Source organism: Neltuma alba, unplaced genomic scaffold (genome assembly GCF_004799145.2).
Source record: "Neltuma alba isolate B1F8T4 unplaced genomic scaffold, ASM479914v2 tig00003082_pilon, whole genome shotgun sequence".
In the NCBI taxonomy this organism is placed as follows: Eukaryota; Viridiplantae; Streptophyta; class Magnoliopsida; order Fabales; family Fabaceae; genus Neltuma; species Neltuma alba.
The window spans coordinates 857,676-878,881 of NW_021633133.1; the positions used below are offsets into that span (position 1 = coordinate 857,676).

Below are 21,206 nucleotides of genomic sequence, written 5' to 3' on the forward strand. Positions count from 1 at the left end.
ATAGAGATGCTTACATCTAGTGTCTGACAGTGCTTTGAGTATATTGAGTAAGATTGCTTCTAATAGAAGAAAGATATGTATGTTTTAGCAAAAAAATATATACATATTTTTACTCTATTTTTATCTTTCGGAGATACAAGGACAAGCCGGAGCTTGGAGTAAAGTTTCTCACGAACAATATCAGAATTTTCTAAATCAAATTCAAAGGTCACCTTGGTTATGTCTAGTAACGGACCCTGGCTAATGCATCTTACTTTAACAGAACTACGAAGGTTCACAATTGTCAATGTGAAAAGAAGGTTCTTCCATTACCACTTACCAGAAATAGTCCAGTCCAGCCGCTAAAAATTTACTGTTGAAACAAGCATGCATGCGCGCGCGCGCACACACATGTATGGCACATTTTAGCTAGGCTTCTCACTGCAGAATCTTTTATTGGAATACCAAAAACAGCTTATTTAAGACAAGTTAGTAATACAACATAACAAACACAAAAGCTAGATTGCAAGCAAAAGAAAATGAAAGCAGGAGCTACATCTGACCTTCCAAGGATAAAATTTGCCACTATAGTATCTCACCCTAACAAAAAGAAAAATCATGTGCAGGTGACTTTGTGCACAAATAATAAACAACCACTATAGGTAGAGTACCACACCGATTTTAGTTGCAACTCTCAAGGCGCAAAAGGCGTAACAAGAAAGAGCTTATCTCCTGATTAAACTTTTCTCTGCTCCATTGTAGCACATTACCAGTATGCAAATTTTGCACCAAGGGCAATTTAGACTATATAATCCAGAACTATTGACTGTGCTTGCAGCAGGAACGAAACATACTTCTCAAGGAACATTCATTACTTGTATGGACTGCAACATATCAGAAACAGCAATGACAAGGTCGCCTGATTTGATCAAATTTCTTGCCTTGAGCAATGAGAAGGTTCTATTGAGGTTGCTGTCCATGTCATCGGAGAAGCTAAGGCGAAAGGGTATGAGGCCCCACTGCAGGTTCAGACGTCTCCGTACTGATGGAGTGGTAGTGAAAGCAAAGATTGGGCAGTCTGGACGGCAACGTGACAGCAGAGAGGCCATGTGCCCCGTCGTTGTGTAGACAAAAAGTGCATCTACTTCTAAATTATTGGCTGCAAAAGAATAAAAACTCAATTAAAGATACAGGAGTAAACAACTTTCAGCAATTCAAAAGAGCTTTCCGTTTTCATAATCATGAAAGGTTCCTCCAATCCTGAAACATAGAAAATGACAGAAGCAGGTGTCTAACTGGAGCCTTAATAATTAGTGTTTCAAAAAGGAAAACTTCGAAGCATGAAAAGAAAGTCCACATTAAATAAACTCAGGAACATAGCAATCCACATTCTTCGAACATTTCATGACTTCGTAGGGTTGTTGAACACATTTACAATCCCCCGCCTCCCCACCCCTCCAACAGAAAAGGGGGGCGGGGGGCTCGCTGGACTAATATTTATGGTCATGCTTAGTAATAGACGAGACAACACAGGAACACACTATAGACCATTCCACCATACAAGCTCCCTAAATCGCAAAAAACATGTAAACTTCAGTTGGCTTTAAGGCTTTACTGGTTTTTACCATGATAATCATCAAACCTCTAGATTGGCAATAACATTTAACATACCAATGATATGACTATACTTTAGCACATATATATCAACAAGAAAGATCTACAGAAGCCAATAGAAGTTTCTTAACTTGACACTGAGTATTGATGCCATGTCCACCCAAGTAAGCATGTTGCAAACGTATTTGAAAGGGGGGGGGGGACAACACCAGCATCAATAATACTTGCATACAACCAATCTGTGAATGAAACAGAAAATTAACCAAAGCAAGAAAGTGTAGAAATGCGAGCTTCTTACCCATTTTAGCAGCAGAAATACAGATCTCTTCAGATATATTTTCTGAAAAAGAATGCCCAATTGATGGAAGTATCATGGCTTCATGACGTTTTTGTTCCCTCCACCACCTCTCAATCCTCAAACTGACGCTCCTTAAAACAGTTAGGGCCTTGTCAGGGTATTGGCCCATGGCTGATTCACCAGAGAGCATCAAAGCATCAGCTCTCTGCCTGACTGCTTCTGAAACATCGGCTACTTCAGCTCTTGTAGGTGTGGGGTATTCAATCATGGACTCAAGCAGCTGAGAGGCAACAATGACTGGCTTATTCAACTGCCTGCAAACTTGAACAATTCTCTGCTGGGCAGATGGAACCTGTTCCAAAGGTATCTGTGCACCTAGATCTCCTCTTGCCACCATAGCCCCATCTGATGCTCGAATGATCTCCTCCAAGTTCCTCAATGAGTCAATACTTTCTATCTTGGCAATGACAGCAATATCACTGCATTACCGCATAGCAATAACATGGCCAAGATTAGCAAAAGTTAATAATTTAATGACCTAACATTCCTAGTAATAAACCAATGGTATAAAGTTTCAAAGGAAAAATGCTCCATCTTCAAAAATTAATGACTGGCTAAAATACTTAATTGTTCCAAATGCCTGGTACCAGGGACAGATTGGTTTTTAAAGAAAATTTTGGTCACAGCGTGCCCAGATAGCACGATTACTTTTAGCATATTCAATTTATCATTACTTGAGATCACTTTATAAATCAAAATACTAAAAAGTTTTACCCTTCTGGTTGCCTTCATTTTAGTTGTTAATTTGGTCTTAATCTCAGCAATAGCAAATATTTGTTGCCGCACAATTTTTAACCTCCAAAATAGAGATCTCATCAAAGAACAATGGCACGTTTTTAAGATTTTAGTAGCTCTGGATCATCAAATATTAATGTGCCCATTCCTACCGGTAATTTACAATATAACTTTCTTTCATATTTTATAATGCTTCAATTAATTACATTGGCAGAATGTAGGACTTTATTCCAGAAGTAACAAACCCTAATTTCCTACTGAGCATCCGACACGCAGTCTATCTGCTCTTCCTTACAAATCAACAGGATCCCTGCTCTACTTGAACAATGGCTTCATAAATATTCTACCATGGGGATAACATTTTCCTATAACAGTTTCCTTAACGAAAAAGAACTGATGAACAGGGGAGTCAGTATTCAATACAACTGAGCTGACAGCTGAGTATGAAATATGTCCATATTCTTTTGGTTCAGTGACAGATCAGATGGAATCAATGCAGATTTCTTAATGCTTCAGATTCTGAGTCTATCTAACTAGGGTTACAGTTCTTAGCAAAAAATATTTTGAAAATTAAATGACATTAATTGGTCACCTGTCGGCATAGTCACCCAATTATATCAAAACGCAATCCAGTACCAACGAAAAAAAAGGGTAGTGCAAGTAATCAATAATAAACAGATTATACTACTAAAAATGTATAATAACAACATAAACTTTCCACAGTACATACCTATCACGAGCTCGTGCAGCAATATAGCTTTTAAGATGATTAATGACTTCAGCAGACTTGACAAATGATATAGCAATGAAATCAACACCCTCAGCAATACCAAAATCAATGTCCAACCAATCCTGGACAACAAAAGCAGTTTGAGAATCAGATAAACGGAAAGTAAATCTATTAAGGTAGATAATTTTCCCAAAAAAAGGTAAACTGAACACCAGACCACCTATAATCCAAAGTCCAAACAAAATCATTCAAGGACAAAGACCCCAGAAAATGTATAAAAGGTATATTAACCGTACATTCATCAAGCTCCATACTTTATATAATATTGGAGAATCAACAATAAAGTCCTAATATTTCCTGTCAGGGTGTTGCAGTGATTGTGCCATAATCCTGGTCGCCAGGTCTAGTTCATGTTTGGCTCAACATCACCTCAAATCGCTTCAAACACTGCTGACCGGTTGTTTCCCAGTTAGTCCATGTTATTCCGAAACTCCACCTTGAAGGGGAGTTTCAGATATACAGAGAAAATGCTAGATTAAATGCTAACGATAACCAGATAGTGATTCTAATTTTGAGGCTTTTTATTAGTCATAACTAGTCTTTAATGCGTTCTTTGGTATCCTGAACAATGGATACAAAATTTGATGCAACTCATCATCATGCTACATTTCATCTGAAAGGTTTTCTCTCTTCGTTGATATTTTAAAATCAAGGGAAATAAAAATAAAAATTTGTTTCATTCTTTTTATGCATTAAGCTTCCAAAAAAGAAAAAAGAAAAAAAGAACCATATCATTATATGCTGTAATATGCTCTTCTCAGGCTTCCCCTATGTGATAGAACTTAACGGTACTACCACAGATGATATCCCAAATTAATGAGCTTCAGCTCTTTGCTCAAGACATGTTGACTAAAATATTTCATGCCAAACATAAACTTCAAACCTCTCCAAGTATTCGACCACAAAAAAATAACATTTAAGTGAAGCAAAATATCTGGAGGAAGAAGAACATAAAAGAACTGTCAACCTTTGAAGAAATAGTGGGGAGCATGGCATTCCTCTCTCGGACTAGACTCCCATTTCTCCAAAATGTCAGATTGGCCCTTGGCAACATCAATCCAGGATCAGTACAAAGACACTTAACGTCTGGGCCAATCTTTTCAATTACTTCAAATCTGACCATTCCTCCATCTACTAGGAGTTCATCACCCACTTTGACGTCTGTGGCACATCAGATCCAATTTAACAATATAAATACAAAGTTAGCAAGAAAACTAGCAACATTATGACTCCAAAAAACAAAAAGCTAAATGTTTCATCTAGATTAACCTTCAGCAAAACCATCATAGTTCACATTGATGGTGTGTTCTGGAAGAGTTGAATCAAAGGCTCTGACACTGAAAGTCCAAATGTCACCATCCTGCACAAGAGTATTGAACCACAATGAGCTTTACAATGGAGAAATTAATAATTTGTTAATACAAGCTCATCAATTTGTTAAAAAAAAAAATTACAAGCTCACAAGTTAATCAAACATCAATGTAAAATGTACAGCCCCAAATCACTGTCATCAATTTTCTTTTGATTTTTCAATCAATCAGTTTGATAAGATGAATTTAGGCATATATTTCCCTTATTCTGACCATTGTATATGATCAGAATTCCAAATGAGAGCACAAAACCAAAAAGAAAATGAATGCACATGCTCCACATCGGACAGATCGAGCATAGAATTATAGGAAGCCTTAGCAATGAGAGCAGAGGATGAAGAGATGGTGGCGACAATAACGGAGGTGGAAGGGAGCAGGATAAGGGTGTGCACTATGAGAACAGACAATTTGAAAGAAGTAAGCCCATAAACATAACACTGACGCAATGCGAAAACTTCCACTGAAATAATATCTTAAATGACAAATAAATAAATGACTGATCTCCATGTCTATAATGGACACAAGTCAGTATTGCTTAGAATAGGCTAATATGTAAAAATTTAAATTCAACTCAAAGCCGTAAAAATATATGAAATATTCCTGAGGAACTAATAAATGACATTGTCTGCTCATAAATCTGTATTGAGCACCACGAAAAAAAAAAGTTTGCGGCTTTCTAATTAAACAACTATGTGCCAGCCATAATTGTCTTCAACTTCAAATACCATATGAACAGCCAACCAATACAAATAATGCTATAACTGTATTGCACTGTACAATAGAGCTACTGTTCCCACCGATCCTAGCAATATATCGTAAAGGCAAACCTAGACAATAATGAAAATTCCCTGGTTTCATTCCAGAAACCTTCGTTCTCACACTATACTGTCTAGTATGCATTATCACCCACCATACTTACAAAAACCAAAACACTGAACAGTGCAGTGCCATTGCATAGAAAAGAGGTAGAACAAATAGCAAACAAAGCAGTCAATCGCAGGATTAAGGACCCAGGGCAATAATAGAATTTCGAATTAAAACCACCTCTGCCTTGGCTGAGGAAGCACCACCAAGATCACCCATATGGATTTCACTACCCTCTGTGTCCATCATAATAGCCACAGCAAAACCCTTCTCCTCGTTGAGCCTGCGCACGCGTTCGATCACCATTTTATGCCACTCCCGGGTACCATGACACATGTTGATTCGCGCCACATTCATCCCTCCCACTGCCAGAGCCTCAAGCTGCTCGAACCCACAAGTCGCCGGTCCAATAGTGCAGATAAGCTTGGTCCGCCTCGTGCTGCGGAACCCATTCTCCTTAAGCTCAGCCTCAGTCACCGAATCGACCTCAATGGAGCTCAAATCGGAGACCAACCCCTGAGCCGGAGTGACCACAAACCCAGCTCCAGCACCATTGTCAGACAACAACGCCTGGGAAGATGAAAACGAGGGATCGAGATCCGAACCCGCCGAGGCTCGAATGGATAGATTAGAGGTGAAGGTCACCGGAAACCAAGAATTCAAGCTCCTGGGCAATGAAAGTTTCGAAATTGAATGGTGAGTGTTGTTGGGGAATGCACTGCAATTCAGGCTCCGAGTAGATGGTGAAGTGAAGAGGTGAAGGGACTGAGACATGGTGCTTTGAAGAGAGACGGAGGAGAGAAAAGAATTGAGATTTTGAATACAACTTTGGCGAAGATGAGGTCTATGAGACGGGAATGAAAGAAGCAAAGAGGAGGGGGCGGAGAGAACGAAGGAGGAGGAAGTGTGAATGAAAGGATGAAGTGATATTGGAGCTTCGAAGATGTCGCCCGTGTTGGGGAATAGTGAGGGCACGAAGAGAAGAGACCCCTCTTTTGAAAACGGCTAAACGAAAAAGAACGAAGAGGGGTTTATGATTCACCCGGGGGGACCAGACCCCAACGTTGGAGACCTCGGCGGGTGTTTTCTGAAAATTAAGAGGGTATATTCCATGTTAGATTTACTTTTTAATATAAAAATTAATTAATTAATTTAAATAAATTAAAAATCAGTTAAGTTAGTTATTTCTAATAAATAAATATTATTTTTTAAAAATATTTTTATTAATTATATGTATTAACTAAAACTATCTTTTGATGAAATTCTTAACATATGTAACTACTATAAAAATTATATTAAAAAAATAGATAAATATAAAAGATAAAATATATGAGAGTTTTATATTTAAAATCAAATTAAATATCAATTAAGGATTGGAAGCAATATTTGTTTCATGTGTCTATTTATTTGATATTTTTGTTGCTTTGATTTGATGACACATACTAATTGGTGAATATTCCACGTCATTTGCATTCCATATTATTTGACATTTTTTTGCCAACATTTATTTGACATTTTTATCATGGAATAAACTATGTCAGGTTGAATGAATCATGTGTGTCAGACTAAGGAATTAATCTATTGGTTAATGTTTTGGGGTTGGATTTCTTCTTCTTCTTATTTTGTTGGGTTCGGAATTTTATCATTGTGAATTTAAAAAAGAAAGAAAAATAGTAGAGTTTGGGTTGCATTACGTGTTATTTATACATGAATGTTTTATTTATTTATTTATGAATCAATGCATTTGTTATTAAATATTTCAACTAAATTATATTATTTTAATTATGATTGAATTTATTCTATTCAATCACAGTTAGACTATTCAACTTTAACTATTCTAATTTTTCAATATTTTTTTTATCAAAAATAAATTTTCAGTACTTTTGAGTCAGCTCATTTTACGTAAATTTAAAAAATGCCAATTTAATTGAGACTATATAAATTAATGTCCTATAAAGCAAACATATTAACTCGTATTATTTCTTCTTATAAATTTTATTAATTTTTAAAAGTTAAATCTAGTAAATATAACTTATTTTAAACCCACATATTATATAATACACGTTCACATAATTTAATCTTAATATTTTAAAGAAAACATAATATACCTTAACTCAGGGTTTAGGTGCAGTAAATGGCACTTATACTTTCCAGTTTATCAAAAAAAGTAAGCGGCAATTAAAAAAGACTAAGATATACATATGATCTTTTAATTTTATATAAGATTTAGGTTTGACCGTTTAACTTTAAAAAGTATATTTATAATTCTTTAATCCTAAAATGGTTAGTATTAGGTAGCGATTTTTTGTAACAATCATTATTATTTTGAAAATATCATCATTTTTTGTTAATAGTTTCAGATTTAAATGACTTAAAATATGCTTTTTAAAATTAAAGGATCAAATTAAAACATCGTACAAAGTTAAATAACTAAAAATATACTTTAAACTTAAGGGGGTGTTTGGTATTAGACAACAGTGCTTTTAACAAGCACTTTTCTGTAAATTGAGACAAAACTTCTGTATATATTTACTTCATATATCATAAAATTATTTTTAAAACTATAGTTTGGTTTTATAACCTCCTAAATAAAATATGGGTTATAAAAGTCAACCTAAAGTTAAAATGGGCTAATCCATAAACTAGATACTACCTCCGGTACTAATTATAAGAGCCAGTTAACTAATTTGAGAAGATTAAGGAAGTAAGATGAGTTGGTTATTTGTCCTAAATAGGTGTTGTCTTTCCTAAAATATCCTTGCTAATTAAGTGTATTGACTAGAACTATCATTGTTAGAAGGGCTACTTTGAAAAAAAAAGTATAAATATGAGAGACAAAGTGGATTGAGGTTTTATATTTAGAACCAAAATAAAAGTCAAACAGGGTCTTATATTAGAGATCAGAGGTAGTAGTTTGGGCTTAAAATCTGTCATGGAAGTAAGGCCGGTGTGGGGGACGGATAAGGGACCATATGAGCTATTGGATTGCTAGTTTTACCCTATATCTTGGTAGATGTTGCGCGTTCGAAGCTGAAGAATATACATTGGCATGGGATTTGGATTTCAAGAAAATATTACATCTTCTCCTTAACATGAGAGTTAAATAACTAATTTAAATATATTAAAAAATTAATTAAATTAGTTAACTATAACAAATACTCCTCTAGTTCTATTTATAGGACATAGAGAGAAGATATTTTTTGGTCCTGTTTATAGGGTATTGAGAGAAATTTTTTGTATGGATATACAATTTTATCTCTAATTTATTATTGTGTTGATTTTGTTTACATGAGGTATAATGAATATTAAATAAGGATAAAGTTGAAAAGTTATTAAATTTTAAATGAGAGTTAATGAAGTTTAAAGTTTTCCTTGATCTATGTGAAATATGTTGGAAGTGCCTTATAAATAAAATAGAGGAGTATATGTTAACTTTCTTAAACCACCATCTTTAATCATTTGTAATTTGTATGGAAACTATTTCTTGCGAAAACCCTTTACAATTGATAAAAATATTTTAGACAAAATATTATAAATTTGAGAGAAAAAGTTGTTTGAGACTCTATATTCAGGACTAAATCCAACTCGTAACTTTTATATCAAAGAGCAGAGTTAATAATTCTTGAATCACTTTCCAAGAATTTGATTGATATGTTGCTGAGTAAGGGTAAAGATCAAGTCTGCAGTCTTGTGTTTATTCAAATTCAAAGCACAATGAAATCTGATGGGATGTGCAAGTGAGGTATGTCTTCATAGAGCATGATAGCATGGTAGTGCTGTTGATGCGTTGGCTGAGATGGAGTTGACAAGCTCTAAAGCCTTTGGATGTGTATCCAGCTCATGATAGGAAACTAGTGGATAGCGAATAAAGATTGTATGGGATTAAATTCACCCATTGATTAGTTTTATTTTGTTTTAGGGCGTCGCCCTCTCCCATAGATGCACACACATCCTATTTTCGGTACTTAATATAAAAATTAGTTTGATATTTAATTTAGTTTTAAATATAAAAACTCAATTCACTTTATTCATGATATTCATCTATTTAGTCCTCAAATAGTTCTTATAGTAGTTGTATATGTTATAAAGTTACTGTCAATAGGTAATTCAAACACACATAATTAATAGGGATATTTTTGTAAAGACAAGATATATTTATTATAAATAACTAATTTTCTTAATTTCTCTAAATTAGTCAATTAAATCTTATATTAAGAATTTAAAGGAAAATAAAGAGGCCACATTAAATTCATAAGCAATTAGCAGAGGCATAAGTGAGAGAAAATAAGATCATCCCTTCAAGGGCACAAGTTTGCATTTGCATTACTCTATGCCCCGGGGGGGTTAGGAGAGAGGAGTTTTAAAGCAAAAAACTTGCACTGTGAGAACTTGCTTCTTAAAGAGATAAATTATTATTTATAAGATCACCAAGAGCTTGAATTAATTGTTACGATCAACAGTCTTGAGTTTGAGTTCTGGTTAAAAAAAAAAAAGGTCATGTTAAATATTTAGCAGGAGAAGTGAAGAACTATGCTGCTCTTTGTGATCCTACCATGACTCAAACGATCTAACTTAATTTATGTTCTATTAAGTCTTCTAATTATAGTGGGCAGGCCTAGAATATTAGGTGATCTAACCTAAAAGTTATTAATTAAAAGTGTGATCTTTCCTAATGATTTTGTAGTGAGAATACAATCCGCTCCAATCTATATTGGTTGGCTTTTATAAGTATGGAAAAGGGGTTAGGTTAGATCATCTTTTATTTATTTTTATATAGGATGGGATTGTCGCAAAAGATTTTAAAATCATGTGGATTGGTGAGTTATACAGGTTAATATACTAACCCACATCTTTTTTCCCCACATAAGTTTCAACAATTTCTAAACTTAGGTCTAACTTATATTTATTACGAGAAAAAAATAAATTCACTTTACCAACAAGTACTTAGTTCAATTGGTGACGAACTTGTTCAGGCAACTACTTTAAAAACTTGTTAGGAGAATCTGTCACTTAAAGTGGTATACCAAACTTAAACTTGATTAGATTAGTTAGTTGTTCAGATACGCAGTAATAAAATTTAAGAAAAGTGATGGATAGGATGACAGGTGGCCCAAAGAATTATAAATAAAAAAAAGCCTAATAGAATTTTTTAATTTTTCTTATAAACATAGCATACTTATTCACTAACAGGAATTGGGTCTAGTAAAAGGAGTTAATTCCTCACAACATAGCAAAACAAAGTTCAAATCTTCTTTAGAAGAGGTGTCCACATTTTGTACCTAACAGTACTTCGAATAAGATTGCTTCTAATAAGAGGATACTATGCTCTAGCCAAAAAAAAGAAAAAAACATACTTATCTTTGGTAGACACTAGACAGTAATTGGGGAGACTGATACGGAAATGGAATTCATTTCCATAAGAAAGTCCATTTGGTACGGAAAAAAGGTTATAGAATTGGATTCCATGGGGAAGCCAATTCCATCAAAATGTGATGTAATTGGCTTCCACAAAAAAAGTGAAGATTTCTAATTCCATCTTCCTTCTCCCTCTTTTATCCTCACTCACGATGGCCCCTCTGGAACCGCCATGCATCAACTTCAACAAGCCCAGCACCATCCCATTACTTACCTCACCCTTCGACGGTAACCTCCAGCAGCTACGACGGTGATTGTGCGATGGCAAGATCTGGGAACCATCACCTCCCTCTTTGGCTTCCTCTTCAGTCTTGTCTTCGCTACAACCTCTGATCTTCCTCACGCCTTCACTAGTAGCATATAAGGTTCCTTCATGTAGTTTTTTTTTGTTGGGAAAATACAACTTTTGGTCCTTCAAATTTAGGCCCATTTTTTATCCTTGAAATTTAAGACCAGAGGTATTGGTCCCTGAAATTTACTCCGTTACAAAACATTAGTCCTTGGAAGTCATGTGCCATTACAGTTTGCTGAGGTGACACAAACGGTGTCAGCTATAATGATTTGGCTTCTGACTTGGCAACATGAGCTAATTAAGTGGTATTGGAGTTGGATATCTGATGTGGAAAATAAAAAAAAACAAAAGAAAGAAAGAAGGTGCCTGTTTAAAGAAAAAGACAGAGGACCCATATCATACTTGGGGGGAACAGAAGAAAACGACGGTACTGTCGATTAGGGCATAAACGATAGAACAAAGCGATCTGGCGAGGTGCTGGTAGGCGATCCATCAATTTGCCCGTGACCTCAGAAAAGATTGGATAAAGAAGTGTAAGAATGTCAGAAATAGGAGGTTAGATATATGGGCGACAATCGATTTGAGGTGTTATTCAATACTCATAAGTTTAGGGTTGACCTAAAAACATGCACTTGTCTTTGGTGGCAACTTAATGGAATTCCTTGCAGGTAAATATTTATGGTTTATATGGTTAGTATATTCAGGGTGGAATATACATATGTATGTAGTGCTATGACTTGCATATTCATTTGTGTTATTACCTATTATGATATATATATATATGTATATATATTATACATACAACGTTATATATATATTACCTATTAATTCTTGAATATGTATTGGAGAAGGGTAGTTCTTGAATATATATCAGAGAAAAACAGTTTAGAGAAAGGTAATTTCATCCAGCTCTAGCTATGTCTCAATTATGTGCCTTCGGTTGAGCTCCTCTCCCCCTTGCAAAGCTTTCCACTTCCCTTTGCCCTACTTTCCTTCACCCAGTACACTTTTGCTGAATGTCCTCTTTCCTTCTACAACTATAGCTTCGCCAGAACTCGTTCTCCCTTCACCTACCAACCCCTCGCCAGATCACTTTGTTCCATCGTTTATGCCCTAATTGTAATAACCCCCGTAATTCATGGTAAATAAACATTTTCAAAAGGATAATTACTTTAAAAGGCTAACCATGGTAGGAAGGACAAACCTAATCAAATAGAAATCTACCATAGTCAATAACAAACCAAATCCTTAACAGAGTAGTAGCTACTGTTCTAGAATAGTAAGGATAGTTAATCAAATAAGAAATGGTCAACATTTGATTTTTTATGTATATATCAAATCCATCAGCAATACTCTGGAATCTCAAATACAATTAAGACCAATTGTAAAGGGCTAGGGCATTTGAAGTCCACCAAAACAACTACCACTGCTGCCCATTGTCAAGTGCAATCAAAATAACAATCACATATGTCCAAAAAGGGCTCCGCCCAATAATACAAGTCTAGAATGCAGCGGAAAGGCTATGATAATGTTAACTAAAACAAAAAGGCCCTAAAGTTTGGCAATATACATCAGTCAAATCATGTATATCAAAATAGAGGCTATACAGAGTGGAAAGGAAAACTCAAGCCTTGGACACCTTCCCCTTGGGACCAACACCTGAACCCTCGTCTGAAAAATGTTAAATAACCACGGGGTGAGTCAAATTGACCCAGTAACCACAATTCTAATTCAACAAGTATCCAGGGAGTGATTACAAGATAGCTAAGCGGGCAAAGTACAATTTCAAATAACATATAAGTTAAACATCTTTACAGAAAACAATATATGATAATTCAAAAAAGTAACTTGCATGCATAGAACTTCATCAACCATCCTTATAACCTCCTTGTAACCTCTGACAGAACCCATGGGCTATTCACACATAACAGGATTCATCTCTTTTACAAGACTGCACCAAGCTCTCCAATAATGAGGTGTAACTCGGCCAAAAGTTACAGAGCTCATACTGGACCATGGGTTCCCTTTCCTTGGAATATGGAAAGGTGTCATGTCCCTTGGGCTGACCCTTGACCCGGCCAAAGGAAGGGTGATACCGAGGGCCCTAAGAATGTTAATGCCAACCACTGGGCGCCAAGTGGCGGCTATACCACGTGGTATAAATAATCAGACCTCCCACAACTACATTTCAGCATAACCAACACAGCCCAATCCAACCATCCAATTCCACACAATTTCATATCCATAAAGTATTCTCATATTCAATAATCAAATTTATTCAACATCAACAAGATATTCATAAGATGAAATAATTCATGCCCACTTAACTAATAAATTTATCAAAACATAAATCTTGATATAGATGTATAATTTACTTTTCATACAAAAACCACCATAACACATATTGAGAATATTCATAATATCAACACATGCTTATAATCACATCAACAAGCATACAAGGTAAATTAGAAAGTGGTTACCTCAAGTTCTTGACACAAGAACTAAAAGTAGGAGGATTCAAACCCAAGAGCTCAAACCAAGCTTACTCTACAATAATAAATTGATAAACATATATTAATATAAAAAGACTAATTAATATAGCATTAAAATAGTTTATTAACTAAATCCCCATAATTGGTTTGCTTAAAAAAAATTATCTTTAGAAAAATAATAATTCATCTATTCCTCCAAGTGACAATTCCTAATACTTCCCAACTCTATTTCTCTCATTCACATCATTAATAAGAATATTTCCTTCAAATCATCTAAAAATCTCCAAAAAGTGCTTATTTTAACTCTTAGAAGAATAACCATATATCAACTATGCCTTCAATCATTATTAAAATCCTATTCCCTTCTTCCATTAATCATTTCCCACTTATTAGAATCAATAACTTAGAATATTTTCCTCAATTTCCTCCAAACACCCAACTTCCACTAATTAAAGTCTCTCCAAGAATCATCAACATTACTATTTCAACAACAATCCTCAAAGTTTAAGCATTGGATCCTCAATATAACCTCAAGTGAACTCAACTAAGAGATAAATTTCGAAATTAATATCATCATTAATACAAATCACAATTTCCCAACCAATCCCTAACTCACATTGCCTCAAATCAACCATCAACTAAAAATCTAAGTCATAAGGCTTCTATTCTAACCCCATAAGCTCCATTAATATCATCAAAATGAGTTAGAAGCCTCAAAGATTAAAAATCTAACAAGCCCTAAAATATTCATTCTTCTGCCATTAGCTAAGGAAAATAAAAGAATAAGGTAAATAAGAAAAGAGGGGATGAGAATAACTTACCAGAAAAAATCCCAAAGGAATCCCCAAGTAAACCCCCTTCTATTCCTCACACTCACTCACTCACGCTTACTGTTCGATGATGGCGGAGCGGCACGGACCAGGGGGGAGTGGACGACGCGGAAAGGGGAGGAGGAGTGTTTGAAAGTGGGGGTTACACGTGACCCCCACTTAAAATGCCTTGCTATACTTTTTTTTTTAATTTTTTTTTCTTTTTAAAGTATATTTATATATAATATATATTTTTTTATCCTTTCATAATTTATATGTATATCACAAATATTATGATTTACAATCTACACAGTACTACTAAATTTTTTTTTATTATTAATTTATCTCATACCCATATAATTTAAATCCTATATAAAAAAAATGGATCGTTACACTAATCGATAGCACTGTCATTTCCCTCTGTTCCCCCAAGTATCTGATATGGGTCCTCTATCTTTATCTTTAAATAGGCACCTTCTTTCTTTCTTTTTTTTAAATTTTTTTTATTTTCCACATTAGATATCTAGCTCCCATGCCACTTAATTAGCTCATGTTGCCAAGTTAGAAGCCAAATCATTATAGCTGACACCGTTTGTGCCACCTCAGCAAATTGTAATGGCACATGACTCCCAAGGACTAACGTTTTGTAACGGAGTAAATTCCAGGGACGAATACCTCCGGTCTTAAATTTCAGAGACCAAAACCTAAATGGGCTTAAATTTGAGAGACCAAAAGTTGTATTTTCCCTTTTTTTTTCACCTTCAGATTTCTAATTTTCATGAGAGATGTGATGAGAATTTGAGCTTTCAGAACTGAGCAATGATTTTGGGCTTTAATTTGTGGTTAAATCTTTGGCACCGAGGACTTGAACGGTAGATTTGAAGAGTTTCAATGGTAGAAGCTCTTGATTGGCTTGGTTGAGCATCAATGGCAGAAATATGGGTTTTTGGATTCAGATTGTAACGCTGCATTTGGCTCAACATAAGAGAGGAGAGGAATTTTAATTAAAAAAGAGGGGAGGGAGGAAAGAGGAGGGTAGCTACAGAGGGAGGGAAGGGAGGGGGAAGAGAGGGAAGAAATTTAATGATTTCTTGTTTGGATTGATTGGAGGGGAGGGAAGGAAGAAATTTTAATGATATCTTATTTTGTTCTAATAAAAAATTGACTATTTCAACCTTATTAAATTTAAATGAATTTTCTAACTTTTTTATTATATATATATAATGTAATTCATCAATTTTGATTTGTAAAACACAATCACGCACTTATAGGATAATAAGATAAAAAGTCATGAGTAATGGATTTCAATAAAAGAAAAGACCTTGAAAGTGAAAGAAAATACTGACGGTCTTTTGGAATTAGAAGAAGAGATAAAAAAAGGTTCAACAACGCTCACTAATTTTGGAGATAACTATCTCGACAATCTCTAGCTGGATGTTCAAAAGAACTTCTTATCTAGAAATATTTATGACTGATTAGGGGTTAATAAATCGAGATAATATATGAGGAATTAAAGTATTTTAGTTAGGTTAATTTTGAAATTTAAAATTTTATCTCTCATCTTTCCTCCAAAAAACCCTATTTTTGGAGGGGAGGCTAGAAGGGGAGGGAGAGAAGAGGAGAAGAGCCCCTTTCTCTTTAAAAAATATTTTAACCAAACAAGTGGAGGGGAGCAACTCCCCCCCTTCTAAAAAATTGCACAGCCCCTCCCCTTCCTTCCAAAATCTCCGCACCAAACATAGTGTAAAAGATATTGAAGGGCACTGTGGTCTTTTTAACAAAATACATATTTTAATTAAAAAATCAGACTATCTCATTTCCATTGCATACCAAACACACTTTCAAACTTTTATTTTCATTTCCATTTCCATTCTAGCATACCAAACGAACCATTAATTCCTCACTCATACCATATTCAATAGTTCCAAGAATAATCATCTATCACATTTTATAGACAGCACGCTGCACTACTTACCTATCACATTGGGAATAAATGGATTAATCCGCTTAAATTATATAATCAAATGATTAAAACTATAAAAGTTTAATTTTTTTTTTCATATGGGATGGCTTTTTCCAACTTAAATCACTAAATAAAATTCAACCCTTTTACGAAGACCAAATTTTGTTCTTATTTGACCAAAAAAAAAACTTTGTTCTAATTTAAAAAAAACCCATGAAGACCAAAATTGTTTGGTTTTTTGGCGAGTATTCAGATTTCATGTCCAACAATCAACAAATATAAGTCACGAGGTTTATTAAACCAAGTTGAAGCATGATGGCTTAATCAACAAATTGATTCAATATTAGGTTACTAATTCTACGTCATGCTTTGGAGAGGCAGATTAGATATAAATAATAAGTATACATTTATTCAAATGGCCATATTTAATATTGATAATTTAATTACTTAAATGTGAAGTAAGCTATTCTTGAATTGACATTTTGAAAGGACCAAATCGAAACATATTTGACCAAGTTCTTCGATTTTATTGTCAAAGGAAAAACATAGATTTTCAGTAAATATTGAAAAAGGTATTATGCTTCAATTTGAAGAGCTAACAACAAAACAATAATTTGTCAGAAAAAATAGAATTTTCTCTGTAAGATAAAAAGAAAGAAATAACCATTTTTATATTTTCTGTTTATTAAAATTACGAATTACTATGAACTCATCAGGTTGTTATTTGATAAACATTTTTTTTTTTTTTTGGGAAAACCATGCAAATTCCGATCTTTTTCTTTCTCTTTCCCAAATCCATATAGGATTCAAACTCTGGACTCATTCTCCAAAATCTATAAACACTCACGCTGCGCATAATCGAGGACGGTAACCTGTATCTTCTTCGCACTCCATCATCCTTCTTCGCCAAATCCTATCCCTGTTAAAGCCGGCGCCGCTGCTTGACCTCTCGGCGATCTTATTGCTCCAGCCTCCTTCGGTCACAGGTTTGTTACCTTTTGATCTCTTTCCGTCTTTCAAATAATGTTCATACAATTATATGGATCTCAAATCTTGTTAAACGAAAAAATTATTGGTCTTGATTGGGGTTTCTGTAATTCGAATCCCCATCATCTTAATATTTTCATATACACCAAAAACCATATTTTCGCAATCTCCTCAGGTTCTTTCTTTCTTTCTTTCTTTCTTTTTGAGGTCACTTTTCATGCATGCGATTTTATCGATCCTAAAGTTTGGCGTTGAAACGACGCAATTTGTATTATTATTTTTTAAAATTTGGGGCTGAAATCAGGTTTGTAGTTGATCTATTTGATCCTAATAAATATGTTTTGTGGATTAATCTTTTGATGGTGTTCCAGGTGAACAAGGATGGGAGCATTGATATCCAAGTTTTGGTTCATGTTATTCCCTGCCCAGGAGTATAAGATTGTGGTTGTTGGGTTGGATAATGCTGGGAAGACCACAACCCTTTATAAATTACATCTGGGTGAGGTCGTCACTACGAACCCTACCGTAGGAAGCAACGTGGAAGAACTCGTCTACAAGAATATAAGATTCGAGGTTTGTTAGATGTACTCTGAATTATTTTTAATATTTTTGATCTCGCTTTATTGGTTTGTGATGTGAGTTCACACTGGTAGTTGTGTTACCCTCTTTATAATTAGCAAGCGAGACATGAGTGAAGGACAATGATTAACCAAAGCACATGTAGTGGGAAAAGTTTGCATCTTGTTTACTAGAAGAATTGCCTCCGGTTAATCGGCTTACTTTCCTAATTCCTGGAAGAAAAGGGTGTTAAGGCAATATGTCTTCATATTTTTATGTTTTATCTTGGCCCTGATTCAATTAGCTAAGTTCCTTCGATGTAATTCACATGTAAGGAACCTTCTTTTTTTCAAACAAAAGTCTTGCCAAAGTGAAGGTTCCGTAGTTCTTGCTTCATCCATACTTAATTAGCCGATGGTGATTTTCTTCCTTAAATCATCTCAATATCTGTGACGTCTACATTTTTAGTGCTTTAGGCGAATTTGAATCGACTCTTCTATTGGGTAACCATTGTCCAGACCTGCCCAACAACTATGTACAAAGTTCCTTTTCCTATTAATTCTGTTTTTTCAGCCCCCGCTTCGATCAGGTTGATGCATAAGGGGAATACACATATGAAGTCATTGTTTTTATCTATTTGAATTGGAATGATAGTATCATCTCTTAATATGCTATGTGTCATGTATATTTCTTTTGTTCTTATTTACCCTTAATATGATTTTGTTTTTGGATTAAAAAATTGTTATTGATGAGGAGAAAAATTCAGATATGCATTAATGGTGGGCAGGTGCTCCTTCCAAAACAAAGAAAAATAGACTTGACGCTAAAGAACTTTATATTTCCTTTGTACCACCACGGGACCCCTGCCTCCCAAACACACACACAGAGAGAAAGTAAACCCGCATACGCATTACAGTAATTTGCTCCCATGTGACTTGGGGAGCTTCCAACTAATACTCTTGTATTATGTTTTAACCACAATCCTGCAGATACTGCTCCCTGCTGGAGAACTTTTATGTTTCCTTTTTTCCCCCCTGCTTGAAACCATTAAAACCCATAGCTGATAAATCATGTACATTAACTTAGCTCTGTTCATTGATTAATCCCAGTCAGCCTAGAATTTGACAACATCTCATACAACTATGCTTCTACTCCAGGTCTAGGAGGGGTTTTTTCAACCTCTTTACACCTTCTCTAGCTCTTTCTTTTGGTGAAGATGCACATAACTCCTTCCAACTTAGGGGCTTGTGCAATTTACTCATCTCAACTTTAAAAGTTGACAGTCGGACCTCCTAAGCCTTCACTTTGGTTCCACTTAGCACTTCAGTTTAGAAAACAAAAAATCTGGCTAATTCTTTTTTTTTTTTTTTGGCCAGCAAAAATCTGGCTAATTCAAGTGATTGGATTTAAGGGCTAAATATATGTGCTCTTTTCCCTCTGTTGTCCTATAAACTTATAACCTGGATTGTCGTTACCAATTTTGAGGGCTAATGTAGGTCATAGAAAGTAAGTCTGGCTAATTCATGATCACAAATCGCCTGGATGACCTTATTTTGTTGCCTAAAATCTGCCACGTTTACACTGATTAAAGATTTTGAAAGCTTTATAGTCATGATTGTTTTTGACAACTTTTTAAGAGATTATGATGTTGAATGATAGAAGTCTGGCTAAATCTTGTTAAAAAAAGGGCTTGACCAAGTTGCATGACTGAAAGCCTCTCATTTTGCACTGTTCAATTTTTAAGTTTGGCGATTGTTTTTGGGAGCTAATGGATATCAAATCAGAAGAAGTAACTCTGGCTAAATCTTGCTTAGTGGTGGCGTCAAATGACCGGATTTTATGGCAGAAAGATTGGCCATTGCATACAGTGCAAAGGTCACGGATTGCTGAATGAACAAACATCATCCCTAGAGCTGTGATATCCCAAACTGAAGCGATTTACCACCTGGTTCAAATTAGAATATAAGGACTTTCTCACCGTTTTCAGAGTAAAAAACTTTGAGAAGAAAAATGGTGAAACGTTGAGGGATTGGAATAGGAAGGGTGATATGCCTAAAAAGTTGTCGTTTGCCATTGAATGATGACGAATTTAATGCTTTTACATAGGGTGGCCGCTTCTAGCTGGTGCAAATAAGCACCACTAGGGATTTGCATGAAAATGTTGCCATTTGAAGTTTGAGTCAAACTGCACAAAGCGATGCTTTAATTTTTGGTCCTTTTTTTAATAAGTTGAATGTGCTGTTCGTGTCTTAAATCTTTGTACTGGCTGAAATATTACTCAATTCAATATGTAATCCCTTGCAGGTTTGGGATCTAGGTGGCCAAGAAAGATTGCGGACATCATGGGCGACATATTATCGTGGAACTCATGCCGTAATTGTGGTGATAGACAGCAGTGACAGAGCCAGGATCTCCATCATGAAGGATGAACTTTTCAGGTTGCTGGGGCATGAAGATTTGCAGCAGTCTGTTATTCTAGTATTTGCAAACAAACAAGACCTCAAGGATGCTATGACCCCTGCTGAGATCACTGATGCCCTATCCCTACACAGTATCAAGAATCATGATTGGCACATACAAGCCTGCAGTGCCCTCACTGGTGATGGGCTGTATGATGGCCTGGGGTGGATTGCCAGCCGGGTCACCGGGAAAGCACCTTCATGATTAAGCTAGACAGGTTGAGCTTCATTTTTCAAGGACTCGTGATTCTGATGAGTGACGAAATTCTGTGTATCATTTATACATTGAAGTAAACACTGAACGGCAAGGCCATGCAAATTTGTAGATTGTTTATTTCCGTTGTGTACCATTTGTTCACTTGCAATGGAGAATATCATTTACCCCATGTGTTCCCTCCTTTCAAATGGGGGCTTTTTTGAATGGGAGAAATTGAAGTCTCTCCTCGTCCCATCTATTTTAATTTTTTCTTGAAGTATAAACATAAAGATCACTTTACATCTTCACAACTACAGTTTAATTA

General features: G+C 35.1%; 2 protein-coding genes across 2 annotated transcripts; one reads left to right on the plus strand and one right to left on the minus strand.

Moving 5' to 3' along the window:
• Positions 1-402: 402 nt before the first annotated feature.
• LOC114740230 (pyruvate kinase isozyme A, chloroplastic-like) lies at positions 403-6,700 on the minus strand. Its single transcript, XM_028928351.1, has 6 exons — positions 5,891-6,700; positions 4,746-4,836; positions 4,444-4,637; positions 3,417-3,538; positions 1,892-2,370; positions 403-1,138 (listed from the first exon to the last, which is right to left on the minus strand). Exons 1-6 carry the CDS (start codon positions 6,482-6,484, stop codon positions 837-839), a joined length of 1,782 nt encoding a protein of 593 aa, XP_028784184.1. The 5' UTR covers positions 6,485-6,700; the 3' UTR covers positions 403-836.
• Positions 6,701-17,517: 10,817 nt separating this feature from the next.
• On the plus strand, positions 17,518-21,123 carry LOC114740225 (ADP-ribosylation factor-like protein 5). The gene is made up of 3 exons (XM_028928345.1): positions 17,518-17,667; positions 18,040-18,241; positions 20,531-21,123. The coding sequence occupies exons 2-3, from the start codon at positions 18,050-18,052 to the stop codon at positions 20,888-20,890; spliced, it is 552 nt and encodes a 183-aa protein (XP_028784178.1). The 5' UTR covers positions 17,518-17,667; positions 18,040-18,049; the 3' UTR covers positions 20,891-21,123.
• Positions 21,124-21,206: the final 83 nt, after the last annotated feature.